Source organism: Scyliorhinus canicula, chromosome 1 (assembly GCF_902713615.1).
Source record: "Scyliorhinus canicula chromosome 1, sScyCan1.1, whole genome shotgun sequence".
In the NCBI taxonomy this organism is placed as follows: Eukaryota; Metazoa; Chordata; class Chondrichthyes; order Carcharhiniformes; family Scyliorhinidae; genus Scyliorhinus; species Scyliorhinus canicula.
In genome coordinates this window covers 41,567,105-41,594,575 of record NC_052146.1, presented here as the reverse complement: position 1 = coordinate 41,594,575, position 27,471 = coordinate 41,567,105, and the positions used below count along the sequence as shown (strand labels likewise).

Genomic DNA, 27,471 nt, shown 5'->3' with positions numbered 1-27,471 from the left:
CACTAGGCCACCGTGCTGCCCTCATTGCAGTGTTAATGTATGCCTACTTGTGACAATAAAAGATGATTATTATTAATTTAGCGTGGCCAATCCACCTACCCTGCACATCTTTGGGTTGTGGGGATGAAACCCACGCAGACACTGGGGGGGGGGAATGTGCAAACTCCACACGGACAGTGACCCAGAGCTGGGATCGAACCTGGGATCTCAGCGCTGTGAGGCAGCAGTGCTAACCACTTCCCTGCAGTGCTGCCCCTATCTTTCATTCTTGTGTTGTAATCTCTTGTGTTGATGTTGGCTAGATTGGATTTGACTCTGATGCCCTAGCATCGTTGAATATCATATCAGCGCTGTCTATCAAGCCTTGTAAATGGCCAAAAAACAGAAAATACTGGATAATCTCCGCAGGTCTGACAGCGTCTTGTGGAGAAAGAAAGGAGCTAATGTTGCGGGTCTGGCTGACTCCTTGTCAAAGCCCTTGTAATTGGCCACTTGGGCAAGGTCCCTAAGAATGACTGTTACTTTTGACCATTGGCCAGTAATTTCAACAACATCTGAAGAGAGTAAGATACTTAATTTCATCTCTTGTGGAAACCCTTCTTGTGTTTTTCCTTAATTAAGGGGCAAGGTCAAAAAGTGTGCTGGAAGCGAACGAATGACACCACGACCACCAATGACAGCATGGTAGCACAGTGGTTAGCACGGTTGCTTCACAGCACCAGGGTCCCAGGTGTGATTCCCGGCTTGGGTCACTGTCTGTGTGGAGTCTGCACGTTCTCCCCGTGTCTGTGTGGGTTCCTCTGGGTGCCCCGGTTTCCTCCCACAATCCAAAGATGTGCAGGTTAGGTGGATTGACCATGCTAAATTGCCCTTAGTGTCCAAAAAGGCTAGATGGGGTTACAGGGATAGGGTGCAGGTGTGGGGCTTAAGTGAGTGCTCTTTCCAAGGGCCGGTGCAGACTCGATGGGCCGAATGGACTCCTTTTGCACTGTAAATTTTATGTGCTTTTCAAATTTAGTATGTGCTATTGTTTGTGTTACTGAGTAGGACATTTATACTAAACATGAATTCTCTTACAGTTTTAGTTTCATGAAGACGATATTCAACATACATGGGTTTACAAAACTAGATTGTAAATTGAAGTTGATGAGAATTGTTTTGCTTTTTGTGTGTGATTCAGGGAGTCGTCGTATTGTGGATGTCATGGATGTTAGTACACAGAAAGGGATTGAGATGAGCATGTCACAATGGGTGAAATACTACGAAACGCCAGAGGTGGAAAGAGAGAAGCTCTATAATGTTATAAGCCTGGAATTCAGTCATACGAAACTTGAGAACCTGGTCAAGCGACCCAATGTGGTAAGGAAATTATATTCACAAGTAAATTTCTTTCCAACAGGATCTGTAGTAACTGCAAAGCAGCAGATCAATGTTTGACTGTTTTCACTGCCTCATTTGTTCCATTGGAGGAATAACTTCTCTTGTGGGCTATAACAGATTACTGTGTCTTAATTTTGAGCACAATCATTAATTTCTGTGTACTCATGTAAACTGTGTGGTTCAAAAACACTCATGGAGGAAATTAAGTCTCCAAATTGAAGTACTTCTCTGTGTTTCAAATTTGAGACATATTGTTAGCTGCAGATATATTCTCCAAGTTGCTGCCTTTCCATTTGGTTAATGACATATTAAGTGCAATTTTATCAGTTTTTCTGAAAGTATTTAACAAATTTATTAAAATTCCTTAACAGTACTACATGTTAGCATTCCAAACAATTTCGGTGTTAACCCTTTTTGTTGACAATTAAAAAAGATTTAACTGGCCATTTACCTCATTTACTTTTCGATCAAAAATATATTCACTCTTGTTAATTATACGGATGCCAAAGAGGTTTAAATTATGGGTGCAGGTTGCATAGACTAGTCTGAGTAGGTAAGATTGAGTGACTTTTTTTTCCTCCAAGGTGGTCAACAGGGTTGATCTAGAGAAACTATTTTTTCTTGTGACGAATGAAATATCTTAAAATTAGAGCTCGACCATTTAGGAAGGAAATCAGGTTGCAGAAGCCTGGAATTCTCTTCCCCCTAAAAACTGTAGATGCTGGGAAACTAGAAGATTGAGGAAGAAAGATTTTTGTTCGATAAGGTATCAAGGAATCTTGAACTAAGGCAAGTGAATGGAATTAACGTGCGGATCAGCAATGATCGAATTGGAAGCGCTGAGAGGCTTACTTCTATGTTCCCTAGATCGCCAGGAGGCCTGGAGAAGTTACCATCTTTAGGCTGGGTACTTTTATAAGTTATTAGCTCATACTTGGTGATGCAAGAATGAACTCTGTTATTTGATGGCTTTATTCGTGTACCATTATCCCAAAAGGACTAAAAGAGGGGCTTGAAAACCTAGCCTTTGGCTCCAAGGTGCCTGTGGTAAGAATGGGTCAAACTGGCACCCTGAGGGTTTAGCTTGTTTATGGGAAAGAGACATTTTCCTATTTTTGATTAAAAGAGGAATTGTATTGCTTGATCCATCAGGGGAGCCAAAAATTAACTTATTTTTCTTGGCTCTCTAATTTCCATGTAGGACTAACTAAGTATTTTTTTAAATGGGGTCCCCCCCCATTCTCAGTGAGTTTATCCATTGAGTCACTGAACCAGGTGACCAGTTTAGGCTTATATTGCGTTTTATCACGGAGAGGTTTTTTTAAACCAATAGGAATTCCTGAAATTGCCCCTGAAGCTTGATTACCATCCATATTCTTATCGTTCTGAATGCTGAAATGGTTAAAATTTGAAACCCCACCACTTTTGACCGTGAACCGCAACATAATAATAACATAATAATAATGTCACACAACTAACTTTGTGTGTTGTTGGAGATTTGCAGAGAAATCAAAACACTGTCAAAGGATAGCGGGGAGGATTTTCCGTCCATTCTCGCCAGACGGATATCCCGGTCCGATCCGTGGCAAACCCCCGCCACTGGTAGATCCAATGGGAAATTCCATTGACAACGGTGGGACCAGAATATCCCGCCAATGCGGGCTGCAGGGAAGCACGCTGTTTGGTGGGGGGGAGTGGTATGTGGAAAATCCCCCACCCCCACCCCAATGGTTTAAGTGTTTAGATGTAAATTATTGGTGCTATTTATATTGTTTGTGAAGTAAGCCGGTTGTATAATCAAAGACTTGCATAACTTATCTGACTGCCCAAGAGGAGATACATCTGTCAAATTCCAATAATTAGTGCAAAGTTATATTTAGAATTCAAACAAAAATCTGGAGGAAAAAATAGTTTTAACCCAGCGTTCTCTGCATCCTGGAAATACTCAGGTCAGGAAACGTCTGTGGAGAGAAAAACTGAGTTAACGTTTCGGGTCAATGACCCTACTTTTCTCTCCACAGATGCCGTCTGACCTGCTGAATATTCCAGCATTTTCTTTGTTTTTATTTCAGGTTTTCTGCATTTGCAGTATTTTGCTTTCACATCCTCTGCATCCTGTTCAGTTGAGAAAAATTTTGTGTGACATTCCATAAACAAATGTATTGCAACGGTATCTTTTCAACAGGAGATTGAATAGTTCTAAACTACTATTGTACAATGTCATGTGAGAGTACCTTTAAGAAATGGGTATTTATAAAATAGCTGTAGTGGATGTACCTTTAAGACAGGGGTGGGCAAACTACGGCCCGCGGGCCGCATGTGGCCCGCCAAAGGTATTTCTGCGGCCCACCAAGTCATTAAAAAAAAAAAAAATTTTTTTTTAATTTTTTTTTTTTTTTTAATTTTTTTTTAAGGTTAATGGGGGGGGCTGTTGGGTTACTTACTGGTATAGGGTGGATACGTTGACTTGAGTAGGGTGATCATTGCTCGGCACAACGTCGAGGGCCGAAGGGCCTGTTCTGTGCTGTACTGTTCTATGTTCTATATGAGGCGCCCAGAATCATAACCGGGTGAAGTAATTATTTTACTTAATATTCTATGCGGCCCTTTGTGAATTGTGAATTTCTGAATGTGGCCCTTGCACGGAAAAGTTTGCCCACCCCTGCTTTAAGAATTCGGTGTTTATCAGTGATGTCAGAGGGTGGGTGGAGCTGGACTGTCGGTCTGCTTTCACTTTCACTTTAGGCTGTCTCTTACAGGGTGTGTTTTAGTTTTGTTTTGAGAGCTGGATAGCTGCAGTCACAGCAAGAAGGTGTATTAGTCTCTGCAATCTAAAGACTGTCTCCAGATCCTTTGGTGATTTAAAAATAATACCTGTTTCTGTACAGAAATTAAACCTTTTCTGTAAAAAGGTTTTTTTTTGTCTTATGGATGTTGCAAGAACAAAGAACAAAGAAAAGCACAGGAACAGGCCCTTCGGCCCTCCAAGCCCGTGCCGACCATGCTGACTGTCTAAACTAAAACCCTCTACACTTCCTGTGTCCGATTCCCTCTATTCCCATCCTATTCATGTATTTGTCAAGATGCCCCTTAAATGTCACTATCGTCCCTGCTTCCACCACACCCTCCGTCAGCGTGTTCCAGGCACCCACTACCCTCTGTGTAAAAAAAAAAAAAACAACTTGCCTCGTACATCTCCTCTAAACCTTTCCCCTCGCACCTTAGACCTATGCCCCCTAGTAATTGACCCCTCTACCCTGGGAAAAAGCCTCTGACTATCCACTCTGTCTATGCCCCTCATAATTTTGTAGACCTCTATCAGGTCGCCCCTCAACCTCCATTGTTCCAGTGAGAAGGAACCGAGTTTATTCAACTGCTCCTCATAGCTAATGCCTTCCATACCAGACAACATCCTGGTAAATGTCTTCTACACCCTCTCTAAAGCCTCCACATCCTTCTGGTAGCGACCAGAATTGAACACTATACTCCAAGTGTGGCCTAACTAAGGTTCTGTACAGCTGCAACATGACTTGCCAAGGGAAGTCAGGGGCTGTTTAGCACAGGGCTAAATCGCTGGCTTTGAAAGCAGACCAAGGCAGCTAGCAACACGGTTCAATTCCCGTATCAGTCTCCCCGAACAGGCGCCGGAATGTGGCGACGAGGGGCGTTTCACAGTAACTTCATTTGAAGCCTACTTGTGACAATAAGCCATTTTCATTTCATTTCAATTCTTATACTCAATGCCCCGGCCAATGAAGGCAAGCATGCCGTATGCCTTCTTGACTACCTTCTCCACCTGTGTTGTCCCTTTCACTGATCTGTGGACTTCTGCACCTAGATCTCTCTGACTTTCAATACTCTTGAAGGTTCTACCATTCACTGTATATTCCCAACCTGCATTAGACCTTCCAAATGCATTACCTCACATTTGTCCGGATTAAACTCCAACTGCCATCTCTCCGCCAAAGTCTCCAAATGATCTAAATCCTGCTGTATCCTCTGACAGTCCTCATCGCTATCCACAATTCCACCAACCTTTGTGTCGTCTGCAAACTTACTGATCGGAGCAGTTACATTTTCCTCCAAATCAATTATATATACTACGAACAGCAAAGGTCCCAGCACTGATCCCTGCGGAACACCACTCATCACAGCCCTCCAATTAGAAAAGCACCCTTCCATTGCTACTCTCTGCCTTCTATGACGTAGCCAGTTCTGTATCCACCTTGCCAGCTCACCCGTGATCCCGTGTGACTTCACCTTTTGTACCAGTCTACCATGAGGGACCTTGTCAAAGGCCTTACTGAAGTCCATATAGACAACATCTACTGCCCTACCTGCATCAATCATCTTTGTGACCTCTTCGAACAACTCTATCAAGTTAGTGAGACACGACCTCCCCTTCACAAAACCATGCTGCCTCTCACTAATATGTCCATTTGCTTCCAAATGGGAGTAGATCCTGTCTCGAAGAATTCTCTCCAGTAATTTCCCTACCACTGACGTAAGGCTCACCGGCCTGTAGTTCCTTGGATTATCTTTGCTACCCTGTTTAAACAAAGGAACAACATTGGCTATTCTCCAGTCCTCCGGGACATCACCTGAAGACAGTGAGGATCCAAAAGATTTCTGTAAAGGTCTCAGCAATTTCCTCTCTAGCCTCCTTCAGTATTCTGGGGTAGATCCCATCCGCCCTGGGGACTTATCTACCTTAATATTTTTCAAGACCCCCAACACCTCGTCTTTTTGGATCTCAATGTGACCGAGGCTATCTATACACCAGGGGTGGGCAAACTTTTCCGTGCAAGGGCCACATTCAGAAATTCACAATTTTAAAGGGCCGCATAGTATATTAAGTAAAATAATTAATATTTTAAATAGCCAAAATAAAAGGGCTTTAAGGAAAAAAAAAGCACATTTATTTGAAAAACAAAGTAACTCAGTAAGTAACAGAACAATGTCAATGAGAATGATGTATCTGACTGCAGTCATTGACCAGTTTGTTGAAATCAGGTGTCAAGTTTTGGGGCAGCAGGGTAGCATGGTGGTTAGCATAAATGCTTCACAGCTCCAGGGTCCCAGGTTCGATTCCCGGCTGGGTCACTGTCTGTGTGGAGTCTGCACGTCCTTCCCCTGTGTGCGTGGGTTTCCTCCGGGTGCTCCGGTTTCCTCCCACAGTCCAAAGATGTGCGGGTTAGATGGATTGGCCATGCTAAATTGCCCGTAATGTCCTAATAAAAGTAAGGTTAAGGGGGGGGTTGTTGGGTTACGGGTACAGGGTGGATATGTGGGTTTGAGTAGGGTGATCATGGCTCGGCACAACATTGAGGGCCGAAGGGCCTGTTCTGTGCTGTACTGTTCTATGTTCTATGTTCTAAGTTGCTTGTGCTGATCCTTAACACTGACAGAAGCACAGCCTAGCCGAGTCAACGATAAAAACGCGGGTAGTGGGGTGGATGAGTGGGGCTGCCTTATTGGTCGGTTTAGTTGGGTGTGCGACCAATAGGAGTCCAGGTTACAAACAATAATAAGGCTTATTGTTTGTAACCTGGACTCCTATTGGTCGCACACCCAACTAAACCGACCAATGAGACAGCCCCACTCATCCACCCCACTACGCGCGTTTTTATGCGGCCCGCCAGTGAGGTGCCCGGAATCATAACCGGCATTTTTGAAAAGCCGCCGGGGAAAAGCCGCTGAAGTAAATGCGCTTATTCAATAATCGCATTTACTTCAGCGGCTTTTCCCCGGCGGCTTTTCAAAAATGCCGGTTATGATTCCGGGCACCTCATTGGCGGGCCGCATAAAAACCATTGTCGGGCCGCATGCGGCCCGTGGGCCGTAGTTTGCCCACCCCTGATCTAGAACCTGTATGAATACATTTTGGAACGTGGCTGTATATGCATGCATAACTATGTACAAGTGGGGAATGAATGAACATATGTACGTGCGAAGGTGTCTATCGTGCAGATACAGAGCAAACTGAACAAAATTTATAAGATTTAAGTCTATAGATTCAGTCTTTGTGGTGGGCGACGAATTCTTGTTGATCGCCGTGGAGGGGGGGACACCGGCACCTGGACAGGCGGGATGGCTGCCATCTCGGTGGCCTTGTGGACAGGTGGGATCGCTGCCAGATTGGTGGCCTCATGGTGCAAGACGTCCGGAGGAGGCATGATGACATGCAAAGAAGTGTGGTCGGGCAGGGAACTTTACGCAGCGCCCTCCTGTTGCGTCGTAAAATGGAGCCATCAGTCATTTGGACAACAAAAGACCTGGGATCAGCCTGTCTGACGACAACAGCTGAGGCTGACCAACCTCCCTCAGGCAACTGAACGTGAACAACATCGTCTGGAGCCAGTGCAGGCAGATCCGTGGCATGAGCATCATGATCTTTTGCTGGTCCCTGGATCGCTGCACCTTCTGCAGCACCGTGAGGTGGTCAAGGTCTGGAACATGGATGGCTGGAACAGTCTCCTTCAGGTTGCGGTTGATGAGCAACTGCGCCAGAGACAAACCAGTCGACAGAGGGGTTGCCCTGTATGCCAATAGCGCCAGGTTGAAATCTGAGGCTGAGTCTGCAGCCTTGCACAGCAACCGCTTGACAATATGAACCCCTTTCTCGGCCTTCCTGTTTGATTGCGGGTAATGGGGACTGGATGTGATATGACTGAAGGGGTAGGATCGTGCAAAGTCGGACCACTCTTGGCTGTAGAAACATGGACCGTTGTCACTCATTACCGTGAGTGGTATCCCATGCCTGCAAACGTCTCTTTGCAGGCTTTGATGACGGACTTGAACGTGAGTTCCGACAGTTTCACCACTTCCGGGTAGCTGGAGAAGTAGTCGACCAGGAGCACGTAATCACGCCCATTGGCGTGAAAGAGATCTACCCCACCTTGGACCACGGAGAGGTCACAATCTCGTGCTGTTGCAGCGTTTCCTTGGGCTGAGTTGGTTGAAATTTCTGGCATGTTGTGCAGTTGAGGACTGTGTTGGTAATGTCCTGGCTGATGCCAGGCCAGTAAACTGCCTGCCGAGCTCTGCGTCTACATTTCTCGACCCCCAGGTGACCCTCATGGATCTGTCTGAGCACCATGTTTTGCATGCTTTGGGGAATGACAATTCTATCTAGTTTAAGAAGGAACCCCTCAACAACCGTCAGCTCGTCCTTAACGTTGAAGAACTGGGGACACTGCCCCTTTTGCCAGCCAAGGGCGAGATGCTTCATCACGCGTTGTAGTAGGGGATCTTTGGCAGTTTCTTCTCGTATTTGTATAACTCGTTCATCAGTGGCTGGGAGGTTGCTGGCACACAACTGCACCTGTGCTTCAATGTGGCGAATCAAGTCTCCCTGTTCACACGGCATGGTGACGGATCGGGATAGGGCATCCGCGACGATCAGCTCCTTACCCGGTGTGTAGACGAGTTCGAAGTCATATCGGCGGAGACAAAGAAGAATTCGCTGCAGCCGAGGTGCCATGTCATTTAAATCCTTTTGGATTATATGGACTAAAGGCCTGTGGTCTGTTTCCACCATGAACTTTGGCAGGCCGTATACATAGTCATGAAACTTGACTATTCCAGTCAGGAGACCCAAGCACTCCTTTTCGATCTGGGCATACCGTTGTTCGGTAGGAGTCATGGCCCTGGAGGCTTATGCCACTGGAGCCCAGGACGAGGAGTCGTCTCACTGGAGGAGTACCGTCCCAATGCCATCCTGGCTTGCGTCTGTGGATATCTTGTTTGGGTCAAAGAATGCCAGTACTGGGGCTGTGTTGAGCTTCGCCTTCAGCTCAAGCCACCCCCCTTGATGTGCGGGAAGCCACTGGAACACTGTCGACTTTTTTTACGAGGTGCCGGAGGGCTATGGTGTGGGATGCAATGTTGGGAATGAATTTCCTGAGAAAATTCACCATCCCGCGGAAACGGAGGACCGCCTTTTTGTCCTCTGGGGTCTTCATGGCATTGATTGCCAGCACCTTGTCAGCGTCAGGTTGCACACCCTGCTGTGAAATGTGGTCACCCAGAAACTTGGTAGCGGACCTACCAAATGAGCATTTGGCCCTGTTGAGCTGGAGGCCGTTTTCATGAATCCACTGGAAAACTTGTTTGAGGCGAGCGATGTGATCCTCGGGCGTCGTGGACCAACCAGACGATCATGTCGTCCACAAATACTCGCACCCCCGCGATAGAATCATAGAATTTACAGTGCGGAAGGAGGCCATTCAGCCCATCGAGTCTGCACCGGCTCTTGGAAAGAGCACCCTACCCAAGGTCAACAACTCCACCCTATCCCCTTAACCCAGTAACCCCACCCAACACTAAGGGCAAATAAGGGCAATTTATTATGGCCAATCCACCTAACAATGCCCTACATCATTTGCTCCATTATGCGATGAAATACTTCGGAAGCTGATATGATACCAAAAGGCATGTGGTTGTAGCAATACCTGCCGAACGGAGTGTTAAATGTGCACAGCTTCCGACTGGACTCGTCCAGCTGTATCTGCCAGAATCCACGGGAGGCGTCCAGCTTGGTAAAGAATTTGGCATGAGCCATCTCACAGGTTAACTCTTCACGCTTTGGGATCGGGTAGTGCTCGCGCATTATGTTGCGATTCAGGTCTTTGGGATCAATGCAAATGCGGAGTTCACCAAAGGGCTTCTTGATGCAGACTATGGAGCTGACCCAGTCTGTTGGTTCCATGACCGTTGAAATGATACCCTGGTCTTGGAACTCTCGTAGCTGCGTTTTCAGACGATCCTTGAGAGGAGCCGGCACCCGGCGCGGTGCATGGATGACTGGGATGGCATTCGGTTTGAGTAATATTTTGTAATAATATGGGAGCCTGCCCATTCCATCAAACACATTGTGGTATTGCGTGAGAATGTCGTCTATCTCAGCCTGGAGATTTACATTGGGCGAGGCAGTCGCCAGTGTCGAGGACATGGCATGGACGTGCTGGACCAGATTTAGGGGTTTGCATGCGCGAGCAACGAGCAGTGATGCCTTGTCAGGCTGGACGATCTCAAATCGTAACGTCGCTTTGAGATACACCTAGCTGACACAATCCACTAGCAGCTATGTCATTGCCATTGTAGTCAAGGAGCTGGCAGGCTGGTGGAAGAATGGTAGGTTGGTCTCGGATGCTGTCGAGGTCCGACTGTGATATGAAGTTTGCGGATGCGCCAGTGTACAATTTAAATCAGATGCGAGACTGGTTAACTGTGATGACAGCACACCACTCGTCGTCAGGATCCACAGTGAGGATTGAAAGGCGGTTTGCAAGCACGGTGGAAGCCAGCTCGCGTGTGGTGATTATGCCCACCTGGTATGGAGACTCGAGGCATCAGCATCAGGGTCCATTGGGCTGTCGGGATCCGAATCCTGCATGCCTTGTTGTACGCAGCGGACACGTCTGTGCTGCAGCTGGGATCGCTGGCTGTTAGTCGGTGGAGCGGACCTGCATGAGGCCGCGTAATGCCCAGGCTTTCCACATTGTAGACATCGCCTTCCTTTGACTGGACATTGCCACTTTAAATAGGCGGAGCCTCAATTTGGACACGTCATGATGCTGACGTCAGCGCGCCATCGCACATGCGCATTGCCGCCGGCCGATGTTCGCACATGCGCATCGGGGTCTTCGGCCTTGTTGTCCACCCGGTCGTGGCGCGCATGCGTAGGGACCCTGGAAAAGCGCGCGAAATGGCCATTTTTGCCATGGCCTGCATCATTTCTGCCTCATGGGAGGCTAGTTTTTCCATTTTCTGTCGCCCTGATACGGGAGTAACGATTCCTGGAATGCTCATGGACAACGCTCGTTTCGATGGCGACGGAGAGGGTCAACTGTTTGATTTTGAGGAGCTGCTCCCGCGGGGAGTCGGACTGGACCACGAAAACGATCTGTTCCCGGATCATGGAATCAGCCGTCGAGTCATAGTTACATGACTGCGCTAGGATGCGGAGATGGGTCAAGAAGGACTGAAAAGGTTCATCCTTACCCTGAAGCCTCTTGGAAGATGTACCGTTCAAAGCTCTCATTCACCTCAATGTCACAGTGGTTGTCGAATTTCAGCAGAACCGTCCTGAACTCCGTCTGGTCTTCACCATCGGCAAACGAGAGCGAGTTATAGATGTGGATGGCGTGCTCCCCCGCAGTCGACAGGAACAGTGCGATCTTTCGTGAAAACGATGCTGCCTCTAGGGCGGAGGCCTCGATATACAGGAGGAACTTCTGTTTGAAGACTTGCAAGTTGGCGCCGAGGTTGCCGGAGATCCGGAGTTGCGGAGGAGGTTGGATCTTTTCCATGCCGCTGGATGGCTGCATGCTGGTCTTTGCAGATTCACTCGAGGTAGGTTCGTTAGAGTTAATAGCTCTCTGGTACCATGATCTGTGTTGGTCTAACATCAACTGCAACTGGATGCAGTAAAACGAAAAATAAGCTTCCGACACAGGAGATGGTCCAACACTGTTTTATTGAAGCTGTTAATTGCTGTACATAATCTGCTGTGGGTTGACACTCTATTAACCTTACTGATAACCTCCTACTGGCTTGACCAGACTAGCTCTCTGCAACATGGTGATGATGTTCATTGGCCTGTGCCCTGTGATTATCTCCCTAGCCGTGTCCTGTGTGGGAGAGAGAGAGAGAGAGAGAGAGAGCCTTAATGCCCTGTGGGCTTTAAAGTGGTGGTGTCCAGTCTGGTGATTGGTTGTACTGTGTCTTGTGTGTTCATTGGTTATCCTGTGTGTCAATCACTGCCTGTCTGCATCTCATGATATACATGAGTGGATGTTATGACACCTCCCTCCCCTGTTTTTTGAGCTCCCTGAGTGTTTGTGCAGCCCTTAATTGCAGAGAGATTATTTTTGTTGTATTCCACTAGTTTTGAATGCTGGGCACACGAGGCAAACGGACAACCCTTGCCAACATTCCAAACACAAATGGCAGGGGAAAAACGCGAAGGCAGCATTTCCCTCATTTGCATTAAGTTCATGAGCACCTCCCCTTCTCTATAAACCGCCTATCTGTCCAAATAAGACTATCTCTACAAAAGAGGGCATGTCTTTGTACAAGTTGCACCTTCCAAGTGTATCGAAGCCGGTTGGTGCAGGCGAACCCGAGTCAGAGAGCGTTTATTTACTGAGAGAGTTTATTGATTTTTGTTCAGGTTCATAGCTCCATCCCTCATACTACCAATGTCCTGGGCAGCACGGTGGCACAGTGGTTACCGTTGCTGCCTACGGCGCTGAGGACCCGGGTTCGAATCCCGGCTCTGGGTCACTGTCCGTGAGGAGTTTGCACATTCTCCCCGTGTCTGCGTGGGTTTCACCCCCACAACCCAAAAGATGTGCAGGATAGGTGGATTGGCCACGCTAAATTGCCCCTTAATTGGAAAAAATAATTGGGTACTCTAAATTTAAAAAAAATATTACCAGTGTCCCAGTTCTCCCCAGTGCAAAGTACTTAATTAAACCAGGCCCTTCACCTCTGTATTTTAATATAATTCACATACCAGTGGTACATAAGGCAGAAAAAATATGAATCACGGAAATTGTCAGATGAGAACAGACACAGAGGAAGGCAGCGCAGAGGAAATGAAATGATAATCGCTTATTGTCACAAGTAGGCTTCAAATGAGGTTACTGTGAAAAGCCCCTAGTCGCCGCATTCCGGTGCCTGTTCGGGGAGGCTGGTACGGGAATTGAACCGTGCTGCTGGCCTGATCAGTTGCAGCTAATACATTGCTGTCGGCCCATGTTTTCCTCTGAATAATTTACATGACATTCATATTTTTCCTTCCTTATCTCCCCTCAATTGAAGGTATAACTTGCGCGAGGCGCAGTTGTATGCAGCCTGTAGTTACTTCATTTTAAAAGTGTCCATTTCTTTGTCGCAGTGAGGACTATCGGGCTACTTCCCTGTTATTGCTATTGGTGTCGGGCCCATTCTGTGCTCAGCTGTGACTGCCATAGTCGCGTGATTGATAAAGAAAACCTTGATTCATCTTTTTGCCTCCTGCAGTACAGGGCACTGAGCTCCAGTGTAGTGGTCTCATTGCAGTGTCAGCTGAGATCAACTGGCTTTACACAGATCAGGGCACAAGTCATTGACATTCCTAACCCGTGTCACACCCAGAAGTTTATTGACCCACGTGTCTCTGTGGAGCTTTTGTCTACTTGAATACATTTATTCTGTGACACATTTGAAAGTGGTGGTAGACCAGCATCAGTCGCTGACAGTAAGCATGCAGGTACAGCAGGCAGTAAAGATAGCAAATGGTATGTTGGTCTTCATAGCAAGGAGATTTGAGTATAGGACAAGGGATGTTTTACTACAATTGTATAGGCATTGATGAAGTAACCTGAAAATGAATGAAATGAAATGAAATGAAAATGAAAAATGAAAATCGCTTATTGTCACGAGTAGGCTTCAATGAAGTTACTGTGAAAAGCCCCTAGTCGCCACATTCCGGCGCCTGTCCGGGGAGGCTGGTACGGGAATCGAACCGTGCTGCTGGCCTGCTTGTTCTGCTTTAAAAGCCAGCGATTTAGCTGAGTGAGCTAAACCTGGAATATTGTTTGCAGTTTGGGTGCCTTATCTGAGGAAGAATGTTTTTGCTATGGAGGGAGTGCATTGAAGGTTTACCAGACTGATTCCTGGCACTGTCATATGGGGCGAGACTGAGTTGATTAGTATTATACTCATTGGAATTTATAGGAGTGAGAGGGGATTGCCTAGAAACGTATAAAATTCTAACAGGATTAGATTCAGAAAGAATGTTCCCGATGGTTACATAGAACATAGAACAGTACAGCACAGAACAGGCCCTTCGGCCCTCGATGTTGTGCTGAGCCATGATCACCCCACTCAAACCCACGCATCCACCCCATACCCGTAACCCAACAACCCCCCCCTTAACCTTACTTTTTAGGACACTACGGGCAATTTAGCATGGCCAATCCACCTAACCCGCACATCTTTGGACTGTGGGAGGAAACCGGAGCACCCGGAGGAAACCCACGCACACACTGGGAGGACGTGCAGACTCCGCACAGACAGTGACCCGGCCGGGAATCGAACCTGGGACCCTGGAGCTGTGAAGCATTTATGCTAACCACCATGCTACCGTGCTGCCCTGGTTGGGGGGACCAGAACTATTAGATTGGATTGGATTGGTTTATTGAAAAGTATTGTTCTGCGTGCAGCTCAAAGAGATCATTCTGTACATGAGAAGAAAATACATAATAGAGCAAACATAAAATACACAATGTAAATACATCGACACAGAGATCGTTTCAAGATGTGTGAAGAGATCAGATCAGTCCATCAGTCCATAAGAGGGTCATTTAGGAGTCTGGTAACAGTGGGGAAGAAGTTGTTTCTGAATCTGTTTATGCGTGTTCTCAGACTTTCGTATCTCCTGCCCGATGGAAGAAGTTGGAAGAGTGAGTAAACTGGTTGGGAAGGGTCTTTGATTATGCTGCTCACTTCCCAAGGCAGCAGGAGGTGTAGACAGAGTCAATATTTGAGAGGAGGGTTTGTGTGATGGATGGGGCAGTGCTCACGACTCTCTGTAGTTCCTTGCGGTCTTGGGCCGAGCTGTTGCTGTTCCAGGCTGTGATACAGCCAGATAGAATGCTTTCTATGGTGCACCTATAAAAGTTGGTAAGAGTCAGTGTGGACATGCCAAAATGCCTAATTTCCTTAGTTTCCTTTAGCGCCTATAGGAAGTATAGGCGCTGCTGTGCTTTCTTGGTCGTAGCGCGATGTGGGAGGACCAGGACAGATTGTTGGTGATGTGCACACCTCAGAATTTGAAGCTGTCAACCATTTCCACCTCAGCCCTGTCGATGCAGACATGGTGTGTACAGTGCTTTGCTTCCTGAAGTCAATGACCAGCTCTTTAGTTTTGCTGACATTGAGGGAGAGATTGTTCTCGTTACACCACTTCAGGAGGTTCTCTATCTCCCTCCTATATTCTGACTCATCATTGTTCGAGATCGGACCCACTACAGTCATAGTTTGAGGATAAGGGAGAAACCTTTTGGGACTGAAGTGAGGAGAAATTTCTTCACCCAGAGAGTGGTGAATTTGTGGAATTCACTACCAGAGAAAGTAGTCGAAGCCAAAATATATGTAATTTAAGAAGGAATTATATATAGCTATGGGGCTAAAGGAATCAAGGGATATGGGTGGAAGATAGGATTGGGTTTTTGATGATCAACCATGATCATGCTGAATGATCACAGACCAAATGGCCTCCTCGTATTTTCTATGTATAGATATTTATTTAATGTCCTCATTTCTGGCTCCTGGTGCTGATTAGTTCCTTTGTGATGACTGGAAGACTTTAGGAATATTGGATTCTAAGTATAGGGCAATTTAAGGGTTGAAAGCCTGGGTTTAGAATGTATTTGACTGCAGTGGTCATGTTTTTTAAAAAATAATTCTGTTTTGCAAGTCCTGGGTGTTTTTAGTAGCCCGAAGGTGAAATGTAGTTTTTAGTCTGGACTAACAGACTGTGATTTGACTGGGAATGTCCCTGGGGAGTCAATGTGCTTTGCAGCCTGCAGAGACTATTTTTTTTTTAGCTTGGGGAGATGAGGTCATTGCTGGGTGGACCCAAGAAATGCAGAGAGATATTTTGAGAAGCCTTAAGAGTGGCAGTTTTTGGAAAAACTTTGGCGAGAGGTAGATTCTGATATGCCTGACTCTTGAGTCCATAATTCAGTCCCAGTAGGATTGTTTACAAAAAAGAGTAATGATATCTTAAAGCAGAGCAGTCTTGTCTGAAGGTCAGGAAAAGGCTGAAACAATCTAGTTGAAGCATATTCAGCCAGAGTCTGAAGGGGCTCCAACTGGACCTAAATCTGTTTTATAAAGTGTTATTTTTATGCCCTGCTAATTTTAAGATGGATTAAGAGCTGTATGTTTCTTTTCTTGTTGTTTAATGGGAAATTGTATAGTTGTTTAAGGGGTAATTGTAAGCTGTTCTTTTTGGGTGTGAAATTAAAAGTTTAATATTGTATTAATAATAAAATTTTATTTTAGAAATGCCAAAGACCTATTTGTTCATGCCATCACTCCTATAGCAAATCATCCTTTTTGCACAGTCTTAAATTTAACTAAAATATTAGGGTTTTGGTCCAGTATCCGAGCCACTGTTGGGATCTGGTCTGGGATCGCAAAGCCTCTCTTTGTCTGTCCTGCAAGGATGTCTTCTATTTTAAATCAACAGTGGGACCTTGGATTAAAGTCAACCTTGAGGGGGAAAACTGTCAGATAAATATCACCGTACCGACGCAGCAGCTGAAAGCTGTAACTGATCTGAACACACTGGTATGACACAGTTGGATCTACTGACTTTAGTGGCATTGATTCAGTAGAAGGGAAGAAACCAGCCAAGAGAAACCTTTAAGGAAAGGGGATTATTAATAAGGGGAGAAGGCAGGAGAATGGGGATGAGAAAATATCAGCCATGATTGAATGGCGGAGCAGACTCGATGGGCCGAGTGGCCTAATTTTGCTCCTATGTCTTATGGTCCATGTATAATCTTCCTGTCCATACTTTTGGCCTCAATAGACATCTAGGCTTGCATTTGCATATATGTGGAAACTTCCAATTTTGTTGAAAAAAATTGGATCTAAGAAATTAGTCTGTAATTTTTAAAGTCAGGATTGCATTATTTCAACTATTTCTGAAATATCTGCATTTTCTTTACCTTTTATTACACTGAAACTAAAATAATTTTAATTAAAATTTCTTTACCGTTTATTACACTGAAACTAAAATAATTTCAATTAAAATGTTTGAAAACATTCTTGATGTTATTGTTCCAAATATAAAGTTGTTTTATGGTTTGTCACCAAGCTATTGCAATTCTGTATTTCTGCGGTTGATACAGATTTATATATGTTCCAAAATAAGCTCCACATTTCACTTCAAAATCTAGCTGCTGCAGCTCTTGAAATAATGCCATATTCAGTGTTTGCTTTCGTGTACAATCCAGATTTTATGAATCAAATAATGTTTTAAAAAATCTGTAACATGGAGCTGAATGCATTCTAGGTAAGTGAAAAATTGAAATCTAAAAATTGATTTAGAATAAAATTACAGGATTATTCATTTGCGTGGCTTCAATGTTCTAATTCAGTGATCAATCAAACTAACCAATGTAAAACACCCAGTAACAGCCAAAATTAATCATTCACATCCAATAATTGGGATGAAATAATTAGGTTGTTTGAGAGGAAAAAACTGCAATTTGATACAGAGACTGTTTTTAGACAAGTGTATGAACATTGCAGAGAATGTCCTATTGCTAATTTAAAATAAGTACATGCATATAAGGATATAAAAGGTGAATGTTAGCAGCATAGAAGTTCATTTTAACTCACTGTACAGGTCAATCTCCCTGTAAGTTAAGAGTAATGTTTTTCTTGCGATACGTCAGATGCCTGTAGTACCTCACTGTAAATTGAGACAAACTGGTTGACAAGCCTTTTTGTTTAATATTTTCTTCTTTTGTTATTGTTTCCAAGGACTCGTGCCTTTTTTATTTACCCTTTCTCCATTGGCGATGGTGGGGTCCAGTTCTCTGGGCACGGGTGGTTTCTAATCCAAGTGCCTATTTTTCATACGTGAATGTGAGATGAACTGCCCGCTGTAATGCGTTCACACGTTGGAAGCCTGGTTGTTTTTGTTTGTTGCCCTCCTCAGCCCAGGGCACTGAGTGGTATCACAGCAATTATTCATTCTGTGATCAGCAACCTTAGCACAGGCGAGGGATAGCATCACTGTGTTCTAATCCAAGTGTTTTGCTATCTCAGCGGACAGTGTCTTTACCCAGAAACCATCAGAGGAGTGCCCTGAGAGCTTCTTAAATGATTGAAATCCAGCAACTTGGGAGCTAGCACTGAGCCATGATTTCAACTTTTGCTCTAAAACAACATTAAGTAACAGTAAGGAGTCTTACAACACCAGTTTAAAGTCCAACAGGTTTGTTTCAAACACTAGCTTTCGGAGCACTGCTCCTTCCTCAGGTGAATCATTCACCAGAAGAAGGAGCAGTGCTCCGAAAGCTAGTGTTTGAAACAAACCTGTTGGACTTTAAACTGGTGTTGTAAGACTTCTTACTGTGCTCACCCCCATCCAACGCCGCCATCTCCACATCAACATTAAGTAAGTTATCTAGCAAGACTTACATGATTCTCCCATGCACTAGATAAATAAGGTGGCTTCCAGCTTTTGTATGACATTAGCAACTTTATGTCTCCTACCTTTTACTCTTTGTTAAACAATGCCATCCATTGTCACTGACATTATCTTTGATTAGCTTTTCTAAGAACATTTGGCTGCAATACTGTGACCAGTTGTCTGGCAATGGGGATCACATTTTTGCGGAGGAAAATCCACTTAAACTTCTCATCTGTGCTTTACCATGTGCTGGTGTTTCAGCTGGCACAACATTTAAACCAAGAAATGCATTTCCTGGCACTTGTTTCTCTTACAAGTAACACTAGGTTATACACTCGGTTATACATGCCGAAACAATTTTTGGATCAGCAGCACATTCACCCAGCCATTCCTGGAACACAATGCCAAGCAGGTGTAGTGATGCAACTGACATTTGTCAAACTGTGTGTTTTCAGCCCCGCCAACAGAAGACGGATACAATTTATGTTACCTAGAGGCTTCGGCAGAAGCTAACAGCATTATTCTGTCCTAGCTGCCTCATCAGCACTGTTCTTATGTGCTCCAATCCGTGTGCCCTGCAGCAGGCATCTTCAAATCGTCTACATCCATCACAGTTATGGTTTGGGGAGTTCTAAACTCTGATATTCATTTAAATATTCCCCGGAAAATTACTTATTGAAATCTTTCTTTTGTTAGACTTGACAAACTCAGCTTTGGCCGATAGATTTTCATCATGAATGGTGAAGTGCTGGATTTCATGTTATGCCTCGAGCTCTTATATGCACCCAGTGGTACTTTTAAATTCTAATTCTGTGATCTAACTTTCTTGCCCTAATGTGTTTCTGACCTCTCAGGACAGTTTGCAAGAATCTGTGAGAGAGGAGCGAGATAGAGACAGCCAGCCCCTCGTGTTCCCCAGACAGAATGCAGGTGGGAGCTTGTGCTCAGATTGAAGTGACCAAGTTCATGAGGAATCGGGAAGATTTGCCTGACTTTAGTTAGAGGATGGGGATTCCAGAATGACCCTATCTGTGAAAATTGGTCAGGGTTCAGAAAGTATTCACCTTGGAAATGAACAAGGAAGCAAGCCATTGGGGGCTGAGAATAGCTTTGGTCTGGTTCCTGGAGAATGAAGTGTTCATTTTATAAATATAATAATCTTTATTATTGGCACAAGTAGGCTTACATTAACACTAATGAAGTTATTGCAGAAATTAAGGGACAGAATAAAGTACAATCGTGGAGGGGTTTTTTTGATCATTTTAAAGTTAGACAGGGTAACATTTCTTTAGTTTACATCATAAGTTGTCAGCTAAAAAGTGTTCAAACAATGTGGCTTTTAGTTTGTTGCAGTAAAAGTCTTAAAACTTGAAATCTTTATATATATTTTATACGAATTAGAAGCGGGAGAAAAATGTAGCTGGTCTGATTAATAAATTCGCGGCTGACACCAAGGTTGGTGGATTGGCAGATAGTGTTGAGGATTGTCAGAGGATACCGCAGGACATAGATAGAATCATAGATTTTTTACAGTGCAGAAGGAGGCCATTCGGCCCATCAAGTCTGCAACGGCCCCTGGAAAGAGCACCCCACCCAAGCCCACACCCCACCTTTTTGGACACTAAGGGCAATTTTAGCATGGCCAATCCACCGAACCTGCACATCTTTGGACTGTGGGAGGAAACTGGAGCAGCCAGAGGAAACTCACGCAGACATGGGGGATTGTGCACAGTCCACACAGCCAGTGACCAAAGCCGGGAATTAAACCTGGGACCCTGGAGCTTTGAAGCAACTGTGCTAACCACTGTGCTACCGTGCTGCCCATTGGTTGGAGACTTGGGCAGCGAAATGGCAAATGGCGTTTAATCCCGACAAATGTGAGGTAATGCATATTGGTAGGTCTAACATAGAGGGGAAATATACCGTAAATGACAAAACCAGTAGGAATATAGAAAGTCAGAGAGATCTGGGCGTGCAGGTCCACAGATCTTTGAAAGTGACAACTCAAGTGGACAAGGTAGTCAAGAAAGCATATTGCATGCTTGCTTTCATTGGACGGGGCAACAAGTATAAAAACTGGCAAGTCATGCTGCAGGCATATACAATCTTGGTAAGGCCGCACTTGGAATATTACGCACAGTTCTGGTTGCCACACTACCAGAAAGATGTGGAGGCTTTGGAGAGGGTGCAGAGGAGGTTTACCAGGATGTTGCCTGGTCTGGGGGGGGGGGGGGTGTTAACTATGCGGAGAGGCTAAATAGAGTCAGACTGTTTGCATTAGAACGACGGAGGTTGACTGGTGACCTGTTAGAGGTGTACAAGATTATGAGAGGCACGGATAAAGTGCATGGGTCAGCACTATTTCCCAAGGTGGAGGGGTCAGTCACCAGGGGACATAGGTTTAAGGTCCATGGGACAAATTTTAGAGGAGATGGACGAGGCACGTTTTTTACACAGAAGCTGGTGAGTGCCTGGAACGTGTTGCCAGGGGAGGTCGTGGAATGAGATACATTAACGGTGTTCAAAAGGTACCTTGAGAAATACATGGATATGATGAGTATAGAGGGATACGGCACAAGGAAATGCTGAGGGTTTTGGCCACGGTGGGTATCATGGCTGGTACAGCCTTGGAGGGCTGAGGGGCCAGTTCCTGTGCTGGGTTGTTATGTGTGAACCACTCGACCCTTTGAACCTACTTCATTATTCAATAAGATCATGGCTGTCTGATTGTAATCTCAACTTCACATTCTCACCTACCCCCATAAACTTCCAATCCCTTGCTTATCAAGAATTTATCAACCTCTGCTGTAAAAGTATTCAAAGTCTCTGCTTCCACTGCCTTTTGACGAAGAGAGTTTGAAAGACACTAGCTTCTGAGAGAACAAATTTCTCCTCCTCTCTGTAATAATTAGATTGATTAAAATAGTTTGGTGACTATGTTTGACCGGTGTAGACACGATGGGCCAGAGGGCCTTTTTTGTGCCGTATTATTCTGTGACTAAATGGGCAACTCCTTAAAAAGTGGCCCCTAGTATTAGGTTCTCCCAGTCGGGGAAACATCCTCTCCACATTGACCCTGTTAAGATCTCTCTGGATTTTATGTTTCATCTCACTCTTCTAAACTCCAGCAGATACAAGTGTAATCTGTCCAGTCTTTCCTTCACAGCTCCAGGATCCCAGGTTCGGTTCCCGGCTGGGTCACTGTCTGTGTGGAGTCTGCACGTCCTCCCCGTGTGTGCGTGGGTTTCCTCCGGGTGCTCCGGTTTCCTCCCACAGTCCAAAGATGTGCGGGTTAGGTGGATTGGCCATGCTAAATTGCCCGTAGTGTCCTTAAAAGTAAGGTTGTGGGGGGGGGGGTTGTTGGGTTACGGGTATAGGGTGGATACGTGAGTTTGAGTAGGGTGATCATTGCTCTGCGCAACATCGAGGGCCGAAGGGCCTGTTCTGTGCTGTACTGTTCTATGTTCTAAGACAACCTGCCCATTCCAGGTATTAATCTAGTAAACCTTCAAATAAACCTTGTCTGAACTGCTTCAGTCCTTCCTTAAATAAGGAGACCAATCATGTACACAGTATTTGAGATGTGGTCTTACCAGCGCCCTGTATAACTGAAGTTTAATCTCCCTACTTTTGTATTCAATTCCCCTCACAATAATAACATTCTATTAGCTTTCCTAATTACTTGCTGTACCAAATCTCGGTGTGTGATTTCCAGTTAGTAACTGGAAATGGAAATATATTTTTCAAATTTATCAGTAAATTGTAACAACACAAGAATTGCTGTTACGGGGTTGGGCTTCTTGCCAACATACTCTACTCTCTACTTACTCGACACAGTAATTTCCACTCTTATGCTTACAATTCCAATTCACAAAATTAACCTTTCATACGGGGTACAGGGGATACCTGGCAATTTCATAACCTAGAGAAAGTTGGTAAGATTTGGCTCCCTGGCCGTTAACGTTTTGTGGGCTCATTCCAGCAAAGTTCCTGTATAACCAACACTGTGCGCCTCAAATCCAAGATAAGTGACTGCAGAGGCTTTGAAGGACATATTGAAGAGACTGTCCTGGGGCAGTGCAGGGCTCTTAATGACTTGCATATCTTGGTCCTGGTCTTGGGTAGGGAAGGCAGTGCATAGTGTGGTAGTGGTGCACAGTGTGGTGTGCAGGGCATGGTCAGTCATGGTATTATAAATCAGAGGGCACAGTAATGTTCAGAGGAGGCAGCTGGCTCCTGTGTGTTGGTAGCTGAAAAATCATGGTGAACATTGGATGGTCTTATTGGGGAAGCCGGATGATGGTGGTGGTCCCGAAAAATAGGGTGCATGTGGACTCGAAGCAAGGGGTCAGTTGACAAGGATTCAAGGATTGACAACGTGTTACAGACGGGAGGGTTTGTTCCAATTTAAACAGCCTTGATTTCTCCTCTCACTACCCCTCCTGCGTAAACCGAAAGATGTTTTTGATTTTTTTATTTCCCCCATTTATAAGTGGTGGTGTATTGACCCCAACCTATAAATCTCTAGTGTTGCCCTCCACAAGGAATAACTCACAGCAAACTCAAGGTGTGGAGATGCCGGCTTTGGACTGGTGTGGGCACAATAAAAAATCTTACAACACCAGGTTAAAATCCAACAGGTTTGTTTGGAGTCACTAGCTTTCAGAGCACAGCTCCTTCATCAGGTGAGTGCAGAGATGGGTTCCACAAACTCACATATAGACAAAGTCAATGAGGCAAGATGATACTTTGAATGCAAGTCTTTGCAGATAATTAAGTCTTTACAAGTCCAGATAGTGCGACTGGAGAGGGGGATAATCACGGGTTAAAGAGGTGTGAATTGTCTTAAGTCAGGACATTTCGCAAGCTCAGGCCAGATGGTTGGGGGGGGGGGGGGGGGTAAGCATTCTCCAAGGCGTCGCGCAACGTCGCGCAAAAACTGATAGCCAAGTTCTGCACACATGAGTATAGCCTCAACCGGGACCTTGGATTCATGTCTCATTACATTCACCTCTCACCACCTGGCCTTGGCTTGCAAAATCCTACCAATTGTCCTGGTTTGAGACAATTTACACCTCTTCAACCTGTGATTATCCCTCCCTAGTCACACCGTCTGGACCTGTAAAGACTTAATTACCTGCAAAGACTCACACTCAAAGTATCATCTTGCATCATTAACTTTGTCTATATATGAGTTTGTGGAACCCACAACTTCACTCGCCAATGAAGGAGCTGCACTCCAAAAGCTAGTGACTCCAATCAAACCTGTTGGACTTTAACCTGGTGTTGTAAGACTTCTTTCTGAGCAAACCCAAGGTAAGATAAAATATAAGAGGTTGGTTGATTTTTAAACACACACATGGGAAAGAGGGATAATGTAAAGGAAGGAGGTTCAGGGCCAGACCACAAGAAAATACAAGTTAGGCTTACGTGTGTCCAGAGTCCAGGATCAAATGTCTAATGGAATATTTCTTCAGGGGGCAGGGTGATCCGTCTCTCCACACACGAGACTTCCACCAGGGGCGAAGGCACTAGAGTTGAGTTGGTCTTGATGGTGCAAGCTCCATTGTTCCAGTAGTTCGTAGTTGTGATGAGGGGCCAGAATTCTTTCTGCTGCTTGATGGTAAGATGGTCAACAGCGCAGGCAGCTTGTATGGAGTTCCTCTTTGGAGGGAAAACAGTGGCTGCCTCTTAACAGTTTATTAATTAAAGGTATTCAGACAGCTCAAGTCTCAGTCATGTGACACTGGTTTCAGGTTGTTAAATGAGGCTCCTAGTTTCAAGCCATTGTGTGTTGGGGCAGGTAACACTTTGGCCATTAGCACCAGATTGGAGCTTTTGAGTTGCAAGGAGCTGCCTTTGTTCATAGCTGGCTGGGGCAGACAGGTGGTCTGCTAAGTCATTGTGTTGGCTTGGCTGGAATGTTTATACGGTATAAGGAGTGTTACATTCCAGGGCGTTTCGAGGATTTGCTTTTGTTTGCTTTCAAACTGCCCAAACTTTCAGAAGCTAGCATGTGAAAAAATGAAAAATGAAAATCGCTTTTATTGTCACGAGTAGGCTTCAATGAAGTTACTGTGAAAAGCCCCTAGTCGCCACATTCCGGCGCCTGTCCGGGGAGGCTGGTACGGGAATCAGCTGGTGTGATCAGATGGTGCCATTTTATCAGCTCAGCAAATTGTCCATTTTGAGAAAAATAGGTTCAGTGAATTGGACATTTTGAATTCTCCCTCAGTGTACCCGGACAGGCGCCGCAGTGTGGCTTCTTGGGGATTTTCACAGTAACTTCATTGCAGTATTAATGTAAGCCTATTTGTGACGATAATAAACAGATTATTAATAGATTATTATTAAATAAAAATGAATTGTAATGTAGTCCACATGAACAATGATGGGAAACAAGGGAGGCAGGGTAGTGACAGGAGGAATGGGAATTAGGAGGCAGTGAGTATGGAGGTGGATGGGAGGAACTTGGACGATAGGGGGAGGTTGGAAGTTGCACTTACCCACAGACATCAACAGCACCATTTTTACATTCACTGAAGAATAACGTAGTTTGAAAAACACACCAGAAAAAAATCGATCATGTAGGGGTCCCGGAATGTGGAGTTCAGCAAATCAATTTTGGGCCAATTGAAGTGGGACCCTATAAATTTCCTGTTCAAACCATGGAGAACGTGACTCAACTGTGTGTGGAACTCCAGAATATAATACACGATGAACAATGTGGTTGGGGGGGGGGGGGGGGGCACGGTAGCATAGTGGTTATCACAGTTGCTTCACAGCGCCAGGGTCCCAGGTTTGATTCCCACCTTGGGTCACTGTCTGTGTGGAGTTTGCACTTTCTCCCTGTGTCTGCGTGGGTTTCCTCTGGGTGCTCCGGTTTCCTCCCACAGTCCAAAAATGTGCAGGTTACGTGGATTGGCCATGCTAAATTGCCCTCGAGTGTCAAAAAATGTTGGGTTGGTTGGGGTTACAGGGATGGAAGGGGGGGAGAATGTGGGCTTGGGTGGGGTGCTCTTTCCAAGGGCCGGTACAGACTCGATAGGCTGAATAGCCTCCTTCTGCACTGTAAATTCTATGATCTATGAACAAGCTTGGCTCTTTTACTAATGGTGCACACTCAGGCGCGAATCTATTAAGCCTAGGTACTGCGGTCCATTTGGTCTTAATTGGCAAATGATCCTTACAGAGGTATATGAAATTGGATGCACAGTAAAACAATCAAGGTCCACGGTTTCTGCGCAGAAGCAAGGTGGACCCTACAAACCTCAGTTCCCAGAGTAATCGTCATGGCATTTAAGGCACCATACTGAAGCCATGATATAAGTGTAAGGATTAGGTATTGATAGTTATTTTCAAGGCCACTGAAGGGCAAATAACAGAAGCCTGACAGAGGGTTATTGGACCTGGCTCTTTTGAGCCTAACTAATGTGCAGTCACGTCTGAGGGGGATGCTCAGCTACCAATCATCCACCATGAGGATATCTTGCAAAGGGTGGAGATTCCATGTTCAGACTGAGGGCAGGACGAGGACTAGAGACTGGATTGCTGCCATGGAGGGGGAAACTACTCGAGGAAAATTATCATTCATTGCTCAATTGCATCCATTCACAGATACGAGCAGGAGTAGAGAATGCAGCCTGCAGGCAATGCTGCCTTATTGATGTATATGATTAGAATAAGAAGAATAAAGGCCCATAGTTGATTGGCACAATTCTAGGAAGATGATCGCCCTGAGGATCAAGAGTTTAGGAACTCTGAGATGTTGCTGGGGAGGTGCCAAATCCCTGAAGACGTTTGGTGCGACCAAGGGTCTACAGAAGACGCAGCTCATATATGGCGATGAGCAGGAGCCAGGACTGCAGGTGCCTTCACTTGCCTCGGGATATGGTAGCTCATGTTTGCCACATTCTCCGTAAGAAACTCACACCGCAAGAACTTGAGAGGGCATCCCTGCCAGTTACTTCGAAGGTTACCACTGCACTGAACTTTTTTGTCAGCGGTTCCTTCCAGGGCTGCACAGGGTATCACTGCTGAATCTAACAATTAGTAACACAAATACATAAGGGATGAGACAGATGCCATTTGTAGTAACATCTTTTACGTACTGTTCCTGATGGATGAAGCAAGCCAGGCTGCCAGAACTGTTTGATTCGCTACCATCTCCGGTTTCCTGGAAGTGGAGGGTGCCGTTAACTGCACACACGTGGCCATGACAGCTCCCTGGCAGCGGCCTGTGAGATTCATTAATAGAAAAGGACCTCGCTCTCTGAATGTCCAGCTCATTATTGATCACAGAAAGCAGATCCAGCATGTTTGTACCAAGTGCCTAGGGAACTCACATGAATCTTACATCCTGAGTCACTTGCAGGATCCACTGATATTTGAGGGACCTCACTACTTAGAAGGTTGGCTCCTCGGTGACGAGGATTACCCCCAGAAGACATGGCTGATGATGCCCGTTTGTTAGCCATGGACTGCATCTGAGGAGAGATGCAATACTGCAGGTTCTGCTACAAGGTCCTCAATAGAGCAAACTATTGGTTTCTTAAACGCACATTTCTAGTGTTTGGACAGGTCAGGTGTAGCTCTCCAGTATTCACCACCGTGAGTGTTTGCACCCTGCACAACATAACACTGCAAAGGTAGGATGTGTTTACAGAGCGATATCGGAGGTTATGAGGAGAAAGCAGGATTAGGCTATTGAGTTGGATGATCATGATCGTGATAAATGGCAGAGCAGGTTCGAAGGGCAAAAAGGCCTCCTCCTTCTCATATCTTATTTGTGTCTATGAGCTAGATATCTCCTCAGACAAGGAGGACATGGAAGGGGATAATCTGAAGAGGACGAGGATTCAGACGGGCTACATGAAGCCGTCGCA

General features: G+C 45.3%; 1 protein-coding gene across 14 annotated transcripts in view; it reads left to right on the top strand.

Moving 5' to 3' along the window:
* Positions 1-27,471, top strand: part of LOC119961852 (lysine-specific demethylase 2B) — a 290,442-nt gene that overhangs the window by 102,462 nt on the left and 160,509 nt on the right. For all 14 annotated transcript variants that reach the window (XM_038789282.1, XM_038789334.1, XM_038789320.1 and 11 more), the window contains exon 5: positions 1,181-1,359. In XM_038789282.1, coding sequence (XP_038645210.1) covers positions 1,181-1,359 — 179 coding nt within the window. The remainder of the gene's footprint in view (positions 1-1,180; positions 1,360-27,471) is intronic.